Source organism: Plecotus auritus (genome assembly GCF_963455305.1).
Source record: "Plecotus auritus genome assembly, chromosome: 7".
In the NCBI taxonomy this organism is placed as follows: domain Eukaryota; kingdom Metazoa; phylum Chordata; class Mammalia; order Chiroptera; family Vespertilionidae; genus Plecotus; species Plecotus auritus.
This window is the reverse complement of record NC_137774.1, coordinates 135,608,481-135,628,479: the sequence shown is the minus strand read 5'-3', so window position 1 is coordinate 135,628,479 and position 19,999 is coordinate 135,608,481. Positions and strand designations below refer to the sequence as shown.

The window sequence follows — 19,999 nt, the reverse complement described above, 5'->3', positions numbered from 1 at the left end:
AGGGAAGGAAGCGGGGGAGGGGAGGTAAAAGGAAGCCCCATGTGGGCAAACATGTTTTGTTTTTTGGTTCACTGGCCTATCCCTCGCGCTGTCACTCATGCCTGGTCCATAGAATCTATGAATTAAACATTACTTAAGTGAGATCTGTGTAATGGTACTATATTTGCTCCGTCAGTGACCACACCCTTATTTTATTCAGTGTAAACAGGCAATTAAAACTTCCCCACATAGATATTTTAGAGCCCTTTTATTAATCTTTCATAATAAGGCATTGTTTGGTCATTAAATATTTTTACGGAGAATGTAGCCTGTGCTGGACACCATGGGGACACAAATTTGCTTTCTAGGAGTTTACTATTAAACAAGCAATGAAGGAGGTGCCAGGAGGGAGGGCATTGTGAGCAGGAACAATGAGGAAAAACTTTGGGAAGGAACTGGCCCTTGAGTTGAGTCTTAAACATAGGTAGAATTCTATCAGCTGTATGGTCAGTATGTTGCAATTTAAGGTTTTTGGATGTTTTAATTAAAGCATTAAGTCAAATCTTCTCATTGGACAGGGTGATGTCAGAGATTGAGAGCCCCCTCAGTGCTCTCCTGGGCTAGTAGAATCTTGCATAGGTTTGTGGAATCTTACAGTCAAGAGCAGAGGCCTAGGGACCGAGTGCTGTTAGGGCTTCTGCCTCCTAAGGTGGGTTGGTTAAGGCTGGAAGGAGCAGCAGCTAAGAGGGAAGATGGGTGTGAGACTGCCTCCGTTTGCCCACACTTAGCAGTTGGGGAGAATAGACTGAGCACACGGACTCCCACTAAGAGTTTTGTATTATTTTCAAACTTCGTTGTGTCAGAGGTACTATAAAATGCAAATACCCTGTTAAAAATGGGAGACAGATTTAGACTGAAATTAAAATGAGAAACTGGAAGTCCTGGTGTGTCTTGGGGATTAACCATTAGGAACAGCGGAGATGGAGGATTAGGTGATGATATGTGGCCATGCAAGGTGAGGTATCTTCTGAGAAAACACAGGATGAGAAAAATCATAATTTGCAAAGTATACTCATTAGAGGGTGATGGTTAACTCATGTAGCGAGGATTCACTGGAACATAATTTTCCAGCAAATATTTGTGTGCTCTGTGTGTGAGGAGCCATGATTGATGTGAGAGAGATGTCAAGGTGAATCAGAAAGAATCCTTTCCTCTAAGGATTCCCCACTTTGGACAGGCAGGCCTGACAGAGTTACATTGGGGGCTTTTGTGATGAGCGATGTAATAAAAATACGAACCAAAGTGCTCAGGAGAGTGGATGGCTTTTGACTTTGAGATCCTCAAAGATGCCTGAGAAGATGTCAAAGATGTCATGAATGGAAAGTGGGACAGTGGCTTCCCAGGCAGAGACACAGTGGAGAGCAAGACACTCAAATCTGAAAGGTTGTGGTGTGGCCCTGAAACATGGCAATGCTTGCAAGGGGTGGCTGAAATGTCAGCTTTGTGTAGGGGTGGAGAGGGAAAGTGTTCTAGAACTTTGTTCTGTAGGAAATGGGGATCCATTGAAGGTTTGTCAGCTTTGTGTAGGGGTGGAGAGGGAAAGTGTTCTAGAACTTTGTTCTGTAGGAAATGGGGATCCATTGAAGGTTTGAGACAGAGAGTAGCATCAGTTGGACTATGTATTAGATGTTTCTGGTGGCCCTGGGGAGAATGGATAGAGATCAGGGTGTGGCTGGAAGGCTACCTGAGGGTTGTTGAAAGAGTTCAGGGGAGAGGAGCTGGAATCTTGCAGGGGAGGGGCAGAGGAGGGTTGTTTGAGAGCTTTTGTACTTTTCCTAAACCTGAGCTGTCTCTTCTAAAATTAAATCAGATTCAGTTTATTAAGAAAAAGAAGTTGCTTTTGACAAATACAAATCTTTGTATTGCTATCATTGGTCTGGGAGGAGTTCTCCCTGTTTAAAGGAATGGAGCCACAATGGGCAATTAGAAGTGGTAGGAAGGAGGACTGGGGACAAGGATGGCGATATGTGTAGAAATTCCTGCTCTTGTGGGCTGGCTCTGGTTATATACCAGTCTGGTATATAACCATCTCACCTCTCGCAGATTCCTTTTGCTCCTTACCCATAAACAGAGGCTTTCCCCAAAGTTCTTCCATGCATTTTTATTTTTTTCATCCCATCCAAGTATTTCTAGCCCTGATGTTTCTGCCTTCCACCTGAGCAAATGATCTCTCAAACCTGTTAGCTCAACTGGAGGGTGGGATGAACTATCTGCCTATAGAATCATGAGACTTAACTGAGAAACTGCATAGAAAACATTTCGCCTAAGGCCTTGAAACAAAGTAAATGCTCAACAAATAAGTGTCTACTACATATTTGAGTTCTTTGAGGGTTTGGTATTATTTTTAGTTCTTACGTGTTTAGCATTGTACTTGCTCCAGTTAGAGTTCAGCATTTGATCTAATTTCTTTCAACTGCCAAAATTATATTTTGGACTCCTCAATAGTAGGTCGTAGAATTTGTCTTTCTTAGGAATGGATGGGTGACCCTTGCATTCTTATCTCTTCTGCTTGGGACTAGGAGTCCATTTATGAAACTGGGTGACTGGAGCTAGCAGCTAGGGAACAAAAAAGCAAACACTGACATTCCTGCCCCATGTGACCATCCTGCTATACACACACATTGTCTTCATCAGATGAGTAATCTAACAAACAAGGAACCAAATTCATTTCATAGCCATCAGAATTAAAGTTGAGGGTTGAAGAGAGAAAAGGGGTCCTGTTGATGAGAAAGGAGTGTTGCCATGTAAAGAGACAGTGGGGCTTGTGATGTGGCCATTGGCTGCTGTGGGTGCTGTTGAGCTTGTGGCCAGAGGAAATGCAGCCAGGAAATGGGGAGGCTGCCTTCTCTACAGAAAAGCAAAGCTGGAGCATGGACGTGTATAAACTAGGCTTGTGTTAGAATAAAGAGGGTGGGATTGAAGATTCTCTTCACTTGCTGTATCCATTGCTTTTTTCTTCTGGATAGCTGTTGACCAGGAAGGTTAGTCTCAGAAAGGCTGAGAAATAAGTGAGGGAGAAATTTTAGAGACTTTGGCATCTGTAAAATAGGATTTGGGTTGGCTGAGAAGCCTTAATTCCTTCTAGGAGTGGGAAAACACAGGTCTTTGTAGATTTTTTGTTCAATAACTGAATTTTCAGGATGGTCCCAGCTGAGCCACTGGACCAATTCCATAAGCTTGTGAATGGAAGTTGTTTTAAGTAGACCATGGTCTAATTGATTTGAGGTTGTCTAACTCCTATGGCATCATGTTTGTGAAATCTGATAGCTGTTCTCATTCTGTTATTTAGTAATGTCAACCTGTACTTTAGTATTGCTTTTTGTGTGTGTGTGTTAGAGATAATATAATATTGTAAAATTCAAAGCAAATTTGTTTCTCTGCTTGGCATTACAGTACCCCTGTGTCTCAATGTTCAATGTTGAACTGCATGTGAGTTGTCTAGTTGATTGTCTCAGGTGTTTAGCTGGTGGACGCTGTCCTGACAGTAATGCGATGTTATCCTCTGTTTCCAGCTATTGTGGATGATGAAAGGCTCTCTGCAGAGGAGATGGATGAGAGGCGGCGGCAGAACATCGCTTATGAATATTTATGCCACCTAGAGGAAGCCAAAAGGTGAGATCCAGACTTGGGCTATTTGTGTACCTTCTCTTGGAGATAAACTTTGGGGTACTATACTTTTAATAACTCATCTGCACTCTTGTTGGTCGGAGGGTAACGGGAGAAGAGCTACCTATTTTTTGTAAGTGATCAAGCGGAATTGAGAAATAGGTACTACCACAGCCAAGGCCAAGGCATCAGGGAAATAACTGTTCTTTTCCTTCTTCAGAGCCTCCCAGGAAATCTTTGGGCACGTTGCAGATTATTTCAAATTTCTCATCTCACTCGCTTGGATGTGGGGGAGCAGCAAAGACTTAAATCAACTCCCTTTCCCCCAGAGCTTCCTCAGATCTTTCCCCCACCTTTACCCCAATGATTATAAATGCCCAATAGGACAATAGCATTTTGGACTAAAGTCCATTGGTCACTAAGCTAGAGGGTAGGTTTATGACAGCAATCTCCTTTTTAATTCATGGGTGTGTGACTACTTAGGAAATGTTCTCTAAACTCACATTGACTCTTAGACTTCTTAGATTATAAGTAAATGTTGGGTTCTCCAAGGAGAAAGTGCAGATAAAGAAGGTATTTGCACTTCGGCTTATGTGCCAGAGGAATCAGAACTTTGTCCTTTGCATACTGCAGTACTCATAGGCCATGAGTTAGATTCTGGTTAATGGTTTGGTCTGTATTGGAGCAACATTATTGTTCCACAGACAAATGGCATATTCCAGCTCTCTTATCTATAGAGAAAATAAACATTTAGTTAATGGTCATTGGTGTTAGTTACCTCTGATCACTAATAAATAGCTATCTACAGAGCTAGAAGAATGAGTTTGTTGTTTTTTTTGTCAATGTTGTGTAGATCATTTAGTTACCCATGTGCTAATTTGGCTTCAGAATTGTTTAAAAGAGCACTTCCCAGGGTTGCTTCATATTTTAACAGTGTCTTGTAACTCTAAGCTCTAAAGACTAAGTTTTAAAGGTTATTTAACATGTCTTTGAAATCTACAGTTAGGTTGCAGGTCACTGAAGACTCATCAGTCTAAGATGATTAAAAACATGCTTTTAGTTAAGTTGCTAAAAAAGATAAGGAGAGTGATTCATAGACATTCAAAAATCAACATGCTTTCAATGAAAAAGTTTAGGAGAGTTAGTAGAGACTTCCTCCTGACACACACTTTGCAGTCTACGTTTTTGTCTCCTGTTTTTGGTGAGTGGGAAGCAGTGTCACACAGAAAAGGTATGTGATTGGGAGTCAGCCGACTGAATTTCCTGGTCCCAGCTTCAACACTTGTGAGCTGTGTGACCTTGGGTGAGTCATCTATTCTGTGAAACTTCAGTTTTGTCTCTTCTGTAATGAGATGATAAAAATGTTACCACCATCTGACCTACTTACTTCATGGATTTTTCTCCCCTAAAAATCAACTAAAATCAAGAAGGTGTAAGTGTTCTGTAAACTATAGTGCCAGTCAGGTGTATAGTTATAACATGAGCACAGTTTGCTCCTGAATGTATCAGAGTGGTATCATTATAGCTTGAAAGCTTGTCATATTCTTTAGTGTAATTAAAATTATGTAGTTGAATTTTGTTTTAGAAAAGTCGACGTAACAATTAGCCCAGGTTCTTTGAAGAAAGCTTCCTTAGAAATAGTTTCATTGAAAGAAAATATTATATACAGTTTTTCCTCTTAGTTTTTATAAATTTATTTTATAAGGAGATTTTGAAAAATATGTACTTATGAATCTTTTATGGAGATCTGAACACTTTTTGTGACTTTCAGGAAAACTGGTTTTTGGTCATAGGGTATGTAAAAATTGTGTGGCTATTAATAGATGTATTAATATGTGTGCTATAATTTCAGAAAGCATAGTATACAGAATTCTGACAATGTTTATGCCTTAGGATTTTGTCATACTGAATTTATTATAGTACATGCTTATGTCTGTGTTCATATGACTATAGTTGGCTTAGAATATTGAGTTTGTGCTAAATGGTACACTTAGAATATGTAAGTTTAGCCAGGAATTCTTTCTTGTTTCTTATTTCAGTTGAACTGACTTACATGTACTTTAACTAGAAATGTGTTGGTTCTGTCTTTGTGCCTCTTTACTTTCTTCCCAGAAGTGAGAACTGGAAGAATTTCTAGCTTATATGTATTAAAAATTCATAATTATAATAGTTTATATATCTTTAACTTTGATTTTATTAATTTCAAGATTCTGTGATAATATCCTTCTTTCGGGGGTTATATCGCTATCAACATTAAAGAAATAAAAAGGACAAATACTATGAATAATTATATGCCAACAAATTACAAAACCTAGATGAAATGGACAAATTCCTGGAAAGACACAAACTACCAAAACTGACTCAAGAAATAAAAAACCTGAATAGTCTTAAAACAAGTAAAAAGAGTAAGTTAGTAATAATAATAAATTTCCCACTCTTACAAAAAATGTAAGAGAGGAGACTTCCCAACTTATTCTATTGAGACCAGATACCAATATCTTTGTCTAGTTTTGGTATCTGATACTAAAATCAAATAAACATACCTCAGGAAAACTATAGATCAATATTCCTTATCAATACAAATACAAAAAATTTCATTAAAACACTAGCAAACCAAGTCCAGCAGCATATAAAAAGGATTATACACCACCAAGTGGGATTTATCCCAGGAATGCAAGCTTAGTTGAACCCCAAATACAATTAGAACAATTCATTGGGGAAAAAAGTCTTTTCATATACAAAAATTATCTTTAAATGGATTGTTAATGTAAATGTGAGAACCACAACTATACATTTCTTATATGAAAACATAGGAGTAAATCTTTATGGGTATCTGAGACTTAACACCAGAAGCATGAGCACAAAAAAGAAAAATAAATTAGACATTATAAAAATAAACTTTTCGATTTAAAGGATACTATCAAGACAGTGAAAAAAATGCTTAACCATCAGTCATTAGGAAAATGCAAATCAAAACTACAATGAGATACCACTTCAAATTAGGATAGCTATAATAAAAAGGTTGATAATAACAAATGTTTGCAAGGATGGAAAGAAATTAGAACTTTCATACATTGCTGGTTGGATTATAAAATGGTGCAGTAAACAGTCTAGCAGCTCCTCAAAAAATTAAATATTGAGTTACCAAATGATCCAGCAATTCCATCATCAGGTATATACCCAAGGAAATTGAAAATCTCTGTCTATGTCCATATAAAAACCTGCACAAAATGCTCACTGAAACATTATTCATAAGAGCAAAATTGGAAACAACTCAAGTCCATCTACTGATGAATGGATGAACAAAATGTGGTATATCCATACAATGAAACATTATTCAGCTATAAAAATGATATTAGCAAATCAAATCTAGTAATGTATAAGAGCTATATAAATCACAAGTGAGATCTATCCCAAGTATGCAAGGCTGGTTCAACATTTGAAAATGAATTAATGTGATCCATCGCATCAACAGGTTAAATAAGAAAAATAACATAATTATATCAGTAGATGCATAAACACCATTTGGAAAAAAAATCCAACACCTATTTATGAGAAAAAATATTTAGTAAACTAGAAATGGAGGGGAACATCCTCAACTGGAGAAAGGCTGTTTTACAACAAACCTACAGCTTACATCATATTTAATGGTGAGAAACTCAAAACTTTCCCACTAAGTTTGGGTATAAGGCAAAGATGCTTCCTCTCACCACTCCTTTCCAGCATTATACTGGAGGATTTAGCTAATGCAATAAAATAAGAAAAGGGAACAAAAAGTATACTTATTGGAAAAGAAGATAAACTATTTTTTGTTTACAGGTAACATGATTATGTGTCTCTCACCTCGATGTTTCTCTCTCTTTTTCTCTTTCTCTCTCTCTCCCCTCCCTTCTACTCGCTCTCTAAAAAAAAAATCAATGGGAAAAATATTTTTGGGTGAGGATTAAAAAAAAATCCCAGCAAGTTATTTTGTAGATATTGACAACCTGTTTTAAAAGTTCATATGGAGAAGCAAAAGAACCAGAATAGCCAACACAATATTGAAGGAGAACAGGGTTGGAAGACGCAACTCCCAACTTCAAACTTATTATAAAGCTTCAGTAATTAAGATAGTGTGGCACTGTCGGAAGAATAGACAGATAGATCAATGGAACAGAATACAGAGCCCAGAAATAGACCCCGGTACATGTAGTAAATGGATTTTTTTTAAAGGAGCAAAGCAATACAATGGAACAAAGATGGTCTTTTCAACAAATGGTGCAGGAACAACTGGACATCCACATGTGAAAAATGAATCTAGACACTATCCTTAATACCTTCACAAAAATTAACTCCAGTAGATCAGACATATGTATAAGATACAACACTGTGAAACTCCTTAAAGGTAACAAATAAAGAAAACCTAGAACTTAACTATGGCAATGGCTTTTAAGGTATAGCACCAATGGCATGATTCATGAGAGAAATAATTGATAAGTCGGGCTTCGTTAAAATTAAAAATTTCTTTTCTACAAAAGACAAATGTCAAGAGAATGAAAAAAGCTACAGACTGGGAGAAAGGACTATTACCCAAAATATATAAGAACTCTTAAAACTCATCAATAAGAAAATAACCAGATTAAAAAAATGGGCCAAAGATTTTACCAGACACTTCATCAGAGAAGACATACAGATGGCAAATAAGCATAGGAAAGAGTGCTCCATGATCTATGTCATCAGGGAAATGCAAAATAAAGCAACAATGAGATATCACTAAACACCGATAAGAATAGCCAAAATCTAGAGCACTGACAACACCACCTGCTAGCAAGGATGTGGAGCTACAAGAGCTTTCATTCATTGCTTGTGGAAATACAAAATGGTACATCCACTTTGGAAGACAGTGTGACAGTGTCTTACAAAGCTAAACATACTCTGACTATACGGTCCAGCAATTGTACTGTTTCTCTTTACCCAACAGAGTGAAGGCTATGTCCACACAAAAAGTTGTACATGGATGTTTATAGAAGCTTTTTTCATAATATCCACAACTTTAAAGCAACCAACATGTCCTTCAATAGGTGAATGGATAAATAAACTATGGTACTATCCAGAGAGTGAAATACTATTGACCACTAAAAAAGACATGAGCTATCAAGCCATGCAAAAAGAAAAGACAGAGGAGCCTTAAGTGCATATTATGAAGTGAAAGAATCCCATCTTGAAAAGGCCACATACTGTATGATTCCAGTTATATGACATTCTTGAAAGAGGCAAAACTATGGACACAACACATCAGTGATTGTGGGAAGGAAGTTGGATAGAATCTAGAGGTTTATTAGGGCAGTGAAAATACTCTGTATGATACCACAATAGGTAAATATCTTACCTAATAATAGACAAACATGTAAATTGACCGTACCTCTGCTACGCCCATAGCCAATCAGAGTGAGTATGCAAATTAACCCAACAAAGATGGCAGTTAATTTGCATACATAGGCGCCCAGTGCCTGGGTCCTGGGAACATCCTGGCACCCAGGTCACTCTGAGGTAGGCCCCGCATGGGCCCTGAGCAGCCTGGGAAGGGCCTGAGCCAGGGGGCTCCTGGGCAGGGCCAAGCCTGTGATCAGAGTCGAGGGGGCAGGGACGGAGCCGGTGATCAGAGGGAGTTGGGGGTCCCCTGCCCAGGCCGAAAGTCTCCGCCAGAGGCTTTTGGCCTGGGCAGGCCTGGGCAGGGGCGGAGCCAGCGATTGGAGGGAGCTGGGGGTCCCCTGCCCATGCCCTGAGGCTTTAGGCCTGGGCAGGGGTGGAGCTGACAATCGGAGCTGGGGGTCCCCTGCCCAGCTGGCGATTGGAGGGAGCTTGGGGTCCCCTGCCCAGGGCCAGAGGCTTTAGGCCTGGGCAGGGGTGGAGCTGACAATCGGAGCTGGGGGTCCCCTGCCCAGCTGGCGATTAGAGGGAGCTTGGGGTCCCCTGCCCAGGGCCAGAGGCTTTAGGCCTGGGCAGGGGTGGAGCTGACAATCGGAGCTGGGGGTCCCCTGCCCAGCTGGCGATTGGAGGGAGCTTGGGGTCCCCTGCCCAGGGCCAGAGGCTTTAGGCCTGGGCAGGGGTGGAGCTGACAATCGGAGCTGGGGGTCCCCTGCCCAGCTGGCGATTAGAGGGAGCTTGGGGTCCCCTGCCCAGGGCCAGAGGCTTTAGGCCTGGGCAGGGGTGGAGCTGACAATCGGAGCTGGGGGTCCCCTGCCCAGCTGGCGATTGGAGGGAGCTTGGGGTCCCCTGCCCAGGGCCAGAGGCTTTAGGCCTGGGCAAGGTCAGAGCCAGTGATTGGAGGGAACTGGGGGTCCCCTGCCCAGGGCCAGAGGCTTTAGGCCTGGGCAGGGTCGGAGCCAGCGATTGGAGGGAGCTGGGGATCCCCTGCCCAGGGCCCAAGGCTTTAGGCCTGGGCAGGGGTGGAGCTGGCGATCAGAGGGAGCTGGGGGTCCCCTGACCAGGCCTAAAACTTCGGCCAGAGGCTTTTGGTTTGGGCAGGCCTGGGCCGGGGCGGAGCCGGCAATCGGAGGGAGCTGGGGTTCTCTTGCCCAGGCCGAAAGCCTTGGCCAGAGGATTTGGGTCTGGGCAGGCCTGGGCAGCGACGGAGCTGGCGATCCGAGGGAGCTGGGGGTCCCCTGCCCAGGCCTAAAGCTTCGTCCGGAGGCTTTAGGCCCAGCCGGCGATTGGTGTGAACTACAGAGGAAACACCTTTTCTGACTGCTCATTGGCTAAGCTTCCTGTATGCCACTGGTAATATTCTTAGTAATTTGGGTAATAAGAATCCAAAAGGTGATCTAGGGTTTTTCCATCACACTTCTGGAGAAAAAAAACGAAGGTCCGCTGCTGGAGGGCTAAGAAATGTCATATCCTGCCCTAGCCGGTTTGGCTCAGTGAATAATGCCTCGGCCTGCCGACCGCAGGGTCTGGGTTCAATTCTGATCAAGGGCATGTACCTAGGTTGCAGGCTTCTCCCTGGCTGGGGCCCGGGTCAGGGCTCATGCTGGAGGCAACCAATCAAAGTGTCCCTCTCACTCTGATGTTTCTCTCTGCCTCTCCCTCTCTCTTCCATATTCTCTAAAAGTCAATGGAAACATATCCTCAGGTGAGGATAAAAAAAAAAAGAAAGAAAGAAAGAAATGTCATATCCTATGAAAGACACATATTGAAAATGCCTAAAGAAAGTTGTCATTTTTTCATGGTGAAGGGACTAGTCCGTGTTGATGAAAACGCCTTGGTGGCTGTGGTGACTGGCAGTGGATGCAGCAGTGGGGTGATGGGGCTGGTGCCTTCCCCTGATCAGCCTGGTCGCCTCCCACAAAGGGAGGCCAGACTGTGTCTGTCAGTAGGACATCCCCTGAGCGCTCCCAGTATGTGAGAGGGGGCAGGTTGGGCTGAGGGACCCCCCACCCCCAGTGCACGAATTTCATGTACCGGGCCCCTAGTTATTATATATTTGTCTAAACCCATATAATGTATAACACCAAGATGAACTATAGTGTAAACTGTGGTGTTTGGGGGATTGGGTTGTGTTCATGTAGGTTCATCAGTTATAACAAATGTTCCACTCTGGTAGGGGATATTGATAATGGGAGATACTATGCTTGTGTGGGGACTGGGACGTATGGGAAATCCACTTAAATATATTTATTGATTTCAGAGAGGAAGGGAAAGGGAGAGAGAGAGATAGAAACATCAATGATGAGAGAGAATCATTGATTGGGTGCCTCCTGCACGCCCCCTACTGGGGATCGAGCCCACAACCTGGGCATGTGCCCTTGGCCGGAATGGAACCTGGGACCCTTCAGTCCACAGGCCGATGCTCTATCCACTGAGCCAAACCGGCTAGGGTGGGAAATCCATTTATATGAAATGTCCAGAATAGGCAAATATTTAGATACAAAAAATAGATAGTTGTTGCCTAGGGCTAGGGGATAGGTGGATTGGGGAGTGATTGGTAATGGGTATGAGTTTCTTGTTGCAGGGACAAGAAGGTTTTAAAAATGACTGTAGGATGGTTTCATGATTCTATTAATTGTGCTAAAAACTACTGAATTACATAATTTAAAAGGATGAATTGTGTGGTATATAAATTATATCTCATTAAAGCTGTCATTAAAGTTCTTTTGATCAGACTGACTTGGAGAGGAAAATAGTAAAGCTGTGAAATAAGATTAAGTAGTATGGAGCAGATAAAATGCATATAGAAGGTACTCCTAAGATACGTGAGGCATCTAAACATTATTCATTTTACAGATTTTCTTGGAGCATTCATTGTAGGGTCATCTTGGGAGCTGGAGATCAAGCAGCTAATAATGTTATGCTCAGAAAAGCTCACTATTTGGTTAAAGCTTTTACTCAAGAGTTTCAGATTCTTTCCTTCACCTTTGTTCTGTTAATCTCTCTGTATGTGCATGCGTGAGCATCTCCCTGTTTCTAGCCCATCTTTGTCCTAATATCTCTCAGATGTTCACCTTTCTATCCCACCACCAAATTACTGAAGGCTTTTAACATCTCTTGCTAGATTACTGCAGTGGTCTCTAATTGGTTTCCATATTTCTCTGGTCCCCTTCAGTCTTTTATATGTATCATAGTCAGATGAATCTTTTCAAAACCTGATCTGTTGTGGCCAATCTGTTGTGACCAATTATTTCTCCACTAGTGACCTGGTGCATGAAATTCATGCACATTAAAAGGGGATTAATAAGAGGAAATAATTTAATATTGCTATTTGCCCTTTCTCTATAATAGAAGTTCAGAGATGAAAGAAAATTAGTAAACTGTATATGAAAACCTTCCTCCTGTCAGAGTCTGGGGCACACCACGGGACCCAGAGTCAAGTCCCTGCCCACCCACATGCACCTCAAAATCGCATGAGAACCAGACCCGGCCGACCCCCCCACCCCCAATTGGGCTAGATCCAGACCAGGCCAGTCCCACCCTTGTCAAGCCCTGCCGGGCAGGGGCCGTAGCCTCAGGTCCCCTGGCCCGGCGCCAGGACGGAAAGCGTGGCCTGAGGTCCTCCAGCCCAGACTGGGGCGGGGGATGTGCCTTGAGTTCCTCCATCAAGCCCCACCAGGTGGGGGACACGGCCTGAGATCCCCTGTCAAGCCCTGCTGGGCGGGGGGTGTGGTCTGAGGTCCCCTGGCCTGGTGCCAGGGTGGGGGGCATGGCCTGAAGTCCCCTGTCAAGCCCCACCTGTTGGGGGGCGTGGCCTGAGGTCCCCTGGCCTGGTGCTGGGGCCGGGGGAGCAGCCTGAGGTCCCCTAGCCCAGCACCAGGACGGGAAGTGCACCTTGTGGTCCCCTGTCAAGCCCTGCCAGGTGGGGGGCGTGGCCTGAGGTCCCCTGTCAAGCCCCACAAGGGTGGGGGAGGGCATAGCCTCAGGTCCCTGTTGATTGCTCGTTAAGGCTCCTTATGGGAACTTGGCCTCAGCTGTGGGTGCAGCCATCTTTGTGATGGAGTGATGGTCAATTAGCATATCCCCTCTTTATTAGATAGGATACTCTAAGGATAAAGACTAAGCTCATTATAGGCTCTACATAATCCAGTCCTCACAACCTCTCCAGTTTCATGTAGTGCCCTGTTCTCTGTTCTATATTCCAGCCACACTGACCCCCTTTCATTTCCGTGTTCCCTCCCACACAGGACCTTTTCCTATTCTTTATCTAGTAGACGCTGCTCAGTGTTCAGATCGCAGCTCACTTTTTCAGTGAGTCCTTCTCTCCCTGACATCCCCATCTAGGTCAAATATAAACCTATTACATAAGGTCTCATGACATCAGATCCTTCACATATTTGAATGAATTACTTAATGCTCAGCCTTGGATTATCATTTGTTACTAATAAGGATTTATTGTACTCCATTTCTCACGTTTTGGTTCTCCTGGAGGTAGCAAGTAGGATATTGATTAGATTCATGGTAGACAGGATTCTGGGTGATTTGACTAGACTATCAGCCTAAAGGTAAAATTTAACCATTGTCTCAATGGAAAATTTTATATTGCAGTTAGGTGATACAAGTCTTTCTTGCCTTATATGTAATGGGTTATGAAGCTAAGAATCCTAGATAATTTAATGATACCACAGCGAATTAGAATATATCCAGAGAATGGCATAGAATATTTCCCAGTGAATGAATGAATGAAAAGAGGACAAGGTAACCTGTGTATTAATATGATTTGTGGCTGAAATTATTGCTCATAGTTTATAAAATTATGAAGCCTGTGCATATAGATTCGTTAAGTATCAAAGTACTAATATTAAGGGCAAGGAAGGGCAAATGAAAAAGGCATACTTTTATGGCCAAAAAAGAGAGAAAATTGTTTTGTAAAGTGACTCTGCACCCTAGGGGTGTGTTCCTCCACCGGCTAAAGGGTTTAGATGATGTCATGAAGAGCTAATCATAATTGCGTTGGGAGGCAGAGCATGTCTGGCATATGTATTAGTTATCCTTGACTGTGTAACAAATTACTCTAAAACTTAGGGGCTTAAAACAAACATTTATATGATGATTTTGGAGGGTCAGGAATCTGGGCTTCGCCGTGGGTGCTCTGGCTCTCAGTCTCACACAAGCTTCAGGCAAGGCAGACGCCCAGCTCACTCATGGAGTTGGCAGGATTCCGTTCCTGTGGGCGTTTGGACTGGGGACTTCATTTCTCGCTGCGGTTGGCCAGAGGCTTCCCTCAGTTCCTTGACATATGGGTCTCTCTGTAGGGCATCTCCCAACATGGCAGCGGCTTCTGTCAGAGGGAGCCAACGAGACCAAGAAAGGGCAAGTGAGATGGAGGCCAGAGTCTTTCTGTAACCTGTTCTCAGAAGTGGCATTCCAGAGTCTGGTGAATTTTATTCATTAGAATCCAATTACTAAATCCAGCCTATGCTCAAGGGGCAATTATATAAGGGCATGAATTCAAGAAGGCTGGGCCACCTGGAGGCACCTTAGAAGTTGCCTCTTACATGGTGTGTACATATCCTTTTGAAATTGACCCAGGAAAGGGTATTTTGGGGGGTTGGGGGGTGGGGGTGGAAATCCTTTTTGTTACTGTCAGAAACCAAATCAGGTCTAAATGATTATGGTACTAAGGTTATATTTATGCTGTGATATTTTTAATTGTGAGCTTTTTAAGCTAAGCTTTTCATTCCTCTGCCATTTTAAATAACACTAAGTGGACTTGTAAGTTTTCTTCTTGGGTAGGCCCTGAAAGCTAAGTTGATAGTTTCTTTGCTGTGGTGATTTTGCTGAAATGAGGTTGGGTAGACAAGTCTGCTACTCATATGGGCTTTGAAAGTTTCTCTCAGATGCCAGAAATTCCACTGTTTAAATTAAAGGAGTTAATTTTCTAAAGGAATTAGTACTGCTGAGTAGATTTCACATTAGCTCTGCAAAATATATTTGAATAATGAAAATTAATCTATTTTATGAACTTCCTTTGTTTAGACTTTTAGGACAACTGTGCAATTTTCAGGTAGAGAGTTCTCTTTGGGAAAACTCTGAATTGAGGAAGGAAATCCAACTGCAGCTATTATGAAGGTCAGGGGATGGGAGAGGGATCTTGGCAAGAAATGGAGAGGGAATTTGTAAATCACAGTCGAGCGAATAGTTATGAATGAGGCTGCTATTGTGTTTCCCAAGGAAAGTTCCTGAAATATGATATTCCATTTTTTTTTAAGGAAAGAGAAAATGCATACAAATCTTTTGCTGTGCTTACTTTTTCTGTTCTACCTCTGAAAATAAACAAAGCAAAAAAGCCTTCCCTTGCTGATGGGCTTGTTTAGAAATATTATCTTCAAAGGGCTTTTTATGTGAGCCAAGCTGCTCTTTGTATTAGTGAGCCTGGGACAGTTTTGTATGCACTCTATAAAGGAAACAAAACACGGTGTGATTCCTTTTGTTTCAGTGCTTACAACTCAGATAACAAAAGGACATCTCATTGACTAGATCAAACCTCAAGCTCTGGCCTTACCTGGTACAGTTAGGTGCCGCATCACAGCGTTTTCATCAATGACAGACCACATGTACAATGGTGGTCCCATTAAGTCTGTAGAGAGTGGAGCTGAAAAATTCCTGTTGCTGCATGCCTAGTGGATCTGAGCCTTGGAAATGTCTTAGAGTAGCGGATTACTGTGTCTAGCAGTAGTAATGCTATGGCTAAAAATGCCGGGAGCACTCACCTGTGTGGTTTCCACAGACATCTCCCCTTTCTAAACACTGGACCGACCCTTGTGGTTTTCATTATGATTGCAAGATGCCCTTTAGTGATAGCCATTAGGAAGTTCTGAAGAAAAAAAAAAGAGTTTACTACTTACAGGCCCTAGAGCTTACAAGGACCTCCAGGGGGCACATGTCAAGGTCGAGGGCAAAGAAATACATAGTGCAGGAGCCTGGGGTTCTGATTTTATTGGGATTGGGGGTAGGAGATGGCTGGGGATTCCTGGGCTCTTACTGGTGAATTTAAAACAGAAGAGTGGGAATTTACAGCATGGGAAAGGGAAAAACCTAGTAGCTCAAATGGTCAGTTATCAAAATCAACCAAGATCTTTAAAACAAAGGTGCCTCAGTGGGGTGCAGGGGTGCCGCCTGCCTCTATCTAGTGTGTGGCTGGCAATGTATTTATTCTAGATAGTCTTCCTTGAAGTGGATGCCTTGCCAATCAAGACTAAAATCAGGCACTTGCATTACAAAAAGAAAAGCCATCTGTCAGGGCTGGTGTAAACAACCCCCTCACTGCCAGCCTAAGGGAAGTACAGCACATCCAATTACAGCCCTAGGCTCTACCTTCTAGGTTTGTGTCAGGGTGCTCATGGTGTTCCCAACAATGAAAGTTGCCCACAGCCGAGTGAATTTCTCAGGACATATCACCATCGTTAAGTGGGTGTGTGACTGTAGTGAATTCGACAATTGGATTTGAAAGAAGTGTTTCAAATGTTTCAGCAAGTGGGACCCATTGAATGTGGATTGGCTTAACACTGAGTATTTGTGATTACTTTAAGAAAAAGAATCTTATGACGGAAATTCTTTAGAGAATCCACTGGATTTCCTCTATGCACTGGGACTTCCCTGTCCTTATTTCCAAGTTTGCTGGCCAGGGCTGTGCTCATAAGCAGTGCTGATAGAAACTTGGAATTTGGAGGAAAATATCTTTCTTAGTAATCAACTCATTAAGTAAGACATGTCATTGCTCTATTAATGAAATTTTAAGGGAATCCTTAACTGCATTTTCTAAGCATAAATAGTTTGGCTGTTTCTAAGGAAACTGCATTTTTCTCATTGCTCTCTTACTGCTACTGACCTCTCCTCTGCTGTCCAAGGAAATAAGATGAAGTGTGGGGTGGTTCTGTGCATCAGCTGGCAGGCTGGTGGCATAGGGGGCAAGGCTGGGTTGAGAGCAGGGGTCCTCAGGGTTTGGCTCCTGGATGAGCTTTACCCGGGAGAACAATATGCCAGAGAGGTCTAGGACCTTTTTGGCAGGCCAGGGCCTGTCATACCACAGGGGACATCGCACCAGAAGTGACAGGGAGTAACCTTCAAGGAGAATGGAGTCATCAGGTATAGCCTGGGAGAGGATGAGATGTGGTCTTAATGGGTGTCTCCATGGCACCCAAGGAGATATGGTACCAGCTAGCCAGGCTGTGGTGCTTGCAGCTGAGGCCTCGCGAGAGACATTGGTACTGAGGTCCAGCTGGGTGGTGACCAGGAATTGTGCCATGGAGCCTGGAGTAAAGGGTCAGATATTATGGATGTAAAGGGAGAAGTCACAGCATTTGGCAAGGGATTGGATATGGAGAACAGACACTGGGAGGTCAGATGCTGTGGGACAGATCCAGGCACTGCTTATCTGACTCAGTGGGACACATTGTGTGGTCTCCATCAGCTGAGCCTGCATTGGGAGACTTTTTGATCTTAACATATTTTGTATCCTAGCCTTGGGTATGTGTTGGACAGGTACCAATCAGCTGTGATCTGACAGATAAAAGCTTAACTTCTCAGAATGCTGGTATTTTAAAATAATTGATATTAAGCATCTCTAGCCAAAGAGTTCATATTTGTTTCTCAGGCTCTTCGAAGTGGGAGAGCTGAGAGAGGTTTAGAATTTTCCATGATTTCAAATGTACTTTACTACAAAGGTTATCACATGATTGTCCATTCACCAGCCATGGTACCCGAACACTCAAAACAGGGTTATCCCCGTTTTATAGATGGAGAAACCAAATCCTGGAAAAACTTAGGTAATTTATCCAAGGTCACAGCCAATAGGTGACTTAATCCAACCCAGGTCTGTCTGACTTCAAAGCCTGTGTGCTTCAAAACTAACTCTCCTTGATGTGTTTTGGTTATGTCTGTCTTGTAAATTCAAAACTTTGATTTTGGTGGTCTTGTTTTTCAGATTCTACTTTGTCATGGCTCTTGATCAGTTCTCACTAAGTTTTGGGGAATTAGCACAACATTACTATCCATTGTCATTTTTTGGTTTTCTTTTCCTTTTTCCTCCCCCCATCATTTTCTGTTGCTTGCTTGTTTGTTTGTGTTTTAACTGTCACTGTAACTGGTAGTTCTGGGAAGAATTTACCTTTTGTTCTCCCTCCCTTCCTTCTGTCTCTTTCTTTCTCTTTTTTCTATTAGTCTTTTAAAAATTTTAGTAGGAATTTGCCCTTCTTAGTGATGTAGACTTTATTCTCTCCTCACCCAAGATACTTTTGGTGCTTCTTTTTGGTTAGCTCTGATTTCCACATTCAATTTATCCATTGTCTTTTTGGTTCTACCACTGTTATGACTGGTTTGGAAGAATACTTTGCTTTTTTGTTGAGACATCAAAAGGTATGCATAGCAAACACCGCAGAGATTTCTTCCTTCCTATATGAACCTCACCACCAGATGCTGCTCCATGCTCAGATGCTGAAAAGTCATAAAAAAAGTGTCATTTTTCAAGGCATAGAGGGACTGGAAGGGGAGGACTGGTAGGGGGAAAACATTTGTACAAGTTTTGTCACAGAATGATACTTTTTCTTCCATTTGTAGAATGGAGAATGTTCTTCCATTGGTCTTTTGGTCTGAATACTTACTTTCCCATTTTGTGTATGGGTACACGAAAGCTCAGAGAAGTTCATCAACTCGTAATCCATGGAGTTAGTGGTAGATTTGGGATTAGAAGAAAGGTCTCCTGACTGACAATTGCTCTTTCCTCTCGTGATTCTCTCTAAGTCATGTTGATTAGAAAAAGTATTAGTAAGAAGATCAATGGTGAAAATATGAAAAAATAAAAACATGAAACTTACGTTGTTTGATAAATTCAATTTAAGTTTGCTTTTAATTAAATATTGAATTCATAGCGTGGAGGGAGTTAGCCATTGTCATATATCTTTTATTTTTTGGCCAAGTAACTTGAATCTGTTTACGTTCTAGGAGAGGAATTCAAGAATGAACAGTTCTAGTCATTTTCTTACTCTCCTCATTCTGTCTTGTTTGATTTAAATGTTTAGATTTTGTCTTTTTTTGTTGTTGTTTTTTTGCTTTAATAATTGTGATATACGTGTTTCTGCCTCCGATATTTCACAGGGCAAAAGTTGAGGCAGCTACGTCATCCGAGTGAGAGAGTAACTTTGGACAGTGATTCTCAAATTCATTCACCACCTGCATGAGGGTCACAGGGGTATTTGTGCAAATGCAGGCTTCTCATGCTCACTCCAGTCCCTGCAAATCCATCTCTGTGAAGTGGGCTCTGGGGTCTGCATTGCAACAAATCTCTCGGGTAAACATCAGTGCACACTGAAGTTCAAGCATTATGTTCTCAAGAGGGAAGGAACAGCATCTATGACTGATGCTGTCTCAGCAGCTCCAGCGTTTCCACGCCAGCTCAGATGAAAAGAACATGCGAGGGGGAGAGGAAGGGTACTGAGGATTGTCTTATGCTGAAGAGAGGAGGATTGGAGGATAGAGGAATGAAACAGCTGCTGTAGGGGAAATGATAGTGCATCAGCCAGGGTTGGATAGAAAGCCTGGACAATTTTTTTGTTTGTTTTCTTATTTATTTATTTATTTATCTATTTATCTATTTATCTATTTATCTATTTATCTATTTATTTATTTATTTAATTTTTGAATATAGTTGTATACAATCTTATAATGGTTATATTACTTTCAGTTGTACGATATATTGATTTAGCATTTTTATACCTGACAATGTGATCACCCCAGTTCTAGTAATCACCTGTCACAGTGTAAACTTACCACAATATTGTTGACTGTATATCCCTTCCCTTTTCACCCATGCCTCTACCCCGAAGCCTGAGCAATTTTGAAGATTTTTCCTTGTGGAACCAATCAGCATGCTCACGTGAATTTTTCCAAA

The 19,999-nt window shown here is 42.1% G+C and overlaps 1 protein-coding gene across 2 annotated transcripts in view; it reads left to right on the top strand.

The window, feature by feature from the left end:
• IQGAP2 (IQ motif containing GTPase activating protein 2) overlaps positions 1-19,999 on the top strand; it is a 285,446-nt gene that overhangs the window by 49,367 nt on the left and 216,080 nt on the right. For both annotated transcript variants that reach the window (XM_080680284.1, XM_080680285.1), the window contains exon 2: positions 3,552-3,651. In XM_080680284.1, the coding sequence (XP_080536410.1) occupies positions 3,552-3,651 (100 nt within the window). The remainder of the gene's footprint in view (positions 1-3,551; positions 3,652-19,999) is intronic.